The sequence below is a fragment of the Limulus polyphemus genome, unplaced genomic scaffold, assembly GCF_000517525.1.
Source record: "Limulus polyphemus unplaced genomic scaffold, Limulus_polyphemus-2.1.2 Scaffold8184, whole genome shotgun sequence".
Classification (NCBI taxonomy): domain Eukaryota; kingdom Metazoa; phylum Arthropoda; class Merostomata; order Xiphosura; family Limulidae; genus Limulus; species Limulus polyphemus.
Genome location: NW_013673794.1, coordinates 33303 through 35301, shown reverse-complemented (window position 1 = coordinate 35301; position 1999 = coordinate 33303). Strand labels below are relative to the sequence as shown.

General features: G+C 29.9%; 1 protein-coding gene across 1 annotated transcript; it reads right to left on the bottom strand.

Moving 5' to 3' along the window:
* Positions 1–391: 391 nt before the first annotated feature.
* LOC106475178 (techylectin-5B-like) lies at positions 392–1430 on the bottom strand (the record flags this gene model as incomplete). Its single annotated transcript, XM_013935875.1, has 3 exons — positions 392–654; positions 1050–1214; positions 1325–1430. Coding segments are annotated over 3 exons (534 nt in total), but the record flags the coding sequence as incomplete, so codon positions are not given.
* Between the last annotated feature and the right edge of the window lie 569 nt (positions 1431–1999).

Genomic DNA, 1999 nt, shown 5'->3' with positions numbered 1-1999 from the left:
TACGGTGGGTGGTGATGACTAGCTGCCTTCCCTCTAGTCTTACACTGCTAAATTAGGGACGGCTAGCGCAGATAGCCCTCGTGTAGCTTTGCGTGAAATTTAAAAAACAAAACAAATGGTTGTCAACATAATTTCTTTCTTTCTGTATAACCTAATCATTTGTACTTGGAAACTTTATTTAAATCTAGTACATACATTTTATTTAATTTTTTTTTACTAAAGTAGATACATTAAGGGTGATGAAACTTTATTTATCTATTTTTTTTACATTTTGTTGGCATTTAAGTACAAATAAACATATAACAAATTAAGAGTGTCAATCTTCGTCTTTTTTTTCTCTGTGTATCAATTAAAATATAGTTTTATGACATATTTACATTTTCAGTTATTTTTATTCACCAATAATAAAATCCACGGGTCTTATTTTCATCTCGCTTGTCTTTAGTGTGTTGTGTTCCTTTTTCCACTGATGCCAAGTAATACCGGTGGGGTCTACTTTATCTTCTGTGTAATACATACCGTTTAGGTTAGAACTGTGACAATTATTATACCACCATCCGCCCTTATAACTTTGACCACAACTGCCACTGTTTTTATCGTTGTCTTTATCCTTGGTGCTGAACATCATGTTGTTGTGACCACTAAGGGAATTTCCTGAAATATTTTTTTTAAATTAAGCAACAAAACATAAACAACTATTGTAGGATATTATCTATTGGAGTAGAGTTTCTTTTTCAATTGCTTTGTAACCAAGAACCAGAGTTGTAACACTTAAATAAAATAGGTTTAAAATAATTATAATTACTGTTAATGCTTTTATTAGCTTAACGATTATATATATATATTACGTGATGTAACAATGAATTGTAGGGAAATAACTGACTAAGCTGTTTTGAGAAATTACTTGAACTATTTTAATTCCATTGTATAAATAACATTTCATGCCCAAACGTTTCTTAAGGCTACCGCACCTATTCATCTCTCTAAATATCAATAATATATTAATAATAACAGAAACTTGTTGATGTGAACAAATAGTTTAAACTCACCCGCGTCACCCTTGTACGTCTTGAAACTCATTTTATAAAGTTCTCTTTCACTTCGTACCAAGAACTCGTCATGCTCTGCATATCTTCGACCTCCTTCAAAGTCTTCCAAATCAACACGGAGCACCATATTGTTTTGATTGGTCAACGCAAAGATGACGTCATTTCCTGGAACAGAAGCATTCTATAATAAATAAATTGTTTACAAGACAGTAATAAATAATCCTAGATAACATGAAAGTATTGGATCACTGTTAAATAAATATATAAAGTTTTACCTAACCAAAACTCCTTGGTTAAGTTTCCAAAACCATTTTTGTATTCTTCCCAAGATCTGTAAAAACTTTCAACTGGTTTTCCAAAGTCTCCTCTTCTTTGGATCAACTAGAAATAAGAAAAGCAATAAAAAAAATACTAAGAAAACGTACCTTGTTATAAGGATGAAAATGAAACTTTAAAATAGATATTTATGTATTATTAAACATTACTCTGTCTTTACAAAACGTATGGAAATTGTTTAAAAATGAAACATTTTCCAACTAAAACAGTCATACGATCTGAATTTATGTAAGATAGATGGTTTTAGATAAACTCTAGAGTAGATTCCTCTGTGTTATTAAACACAGTGATATGTTTATCTTCATGTAGAAACTGTCTGGTTCAAATACACATTTTGATATATATATAAACAACCTAGAACGAAATGATTACCAAGTGCAAACACGTCTTTTAAATTGTATATTTAAACGTGATAATTAGAATATTTTAATGAACAGAGCTAGTGAAGAAATATCACAAAAAATGTAAAACAAAAATGTTATATGTTCTTCGAAATAACTGAGTTCATATAACAAAGTGTTTTTTTTTTTGGTGAAAACAATGGCTTACTTTTAACTAAATGTTTCACGAAAATACTCCTTAACTGAAACTCAACTGAAGCTAAGCCATGAAAT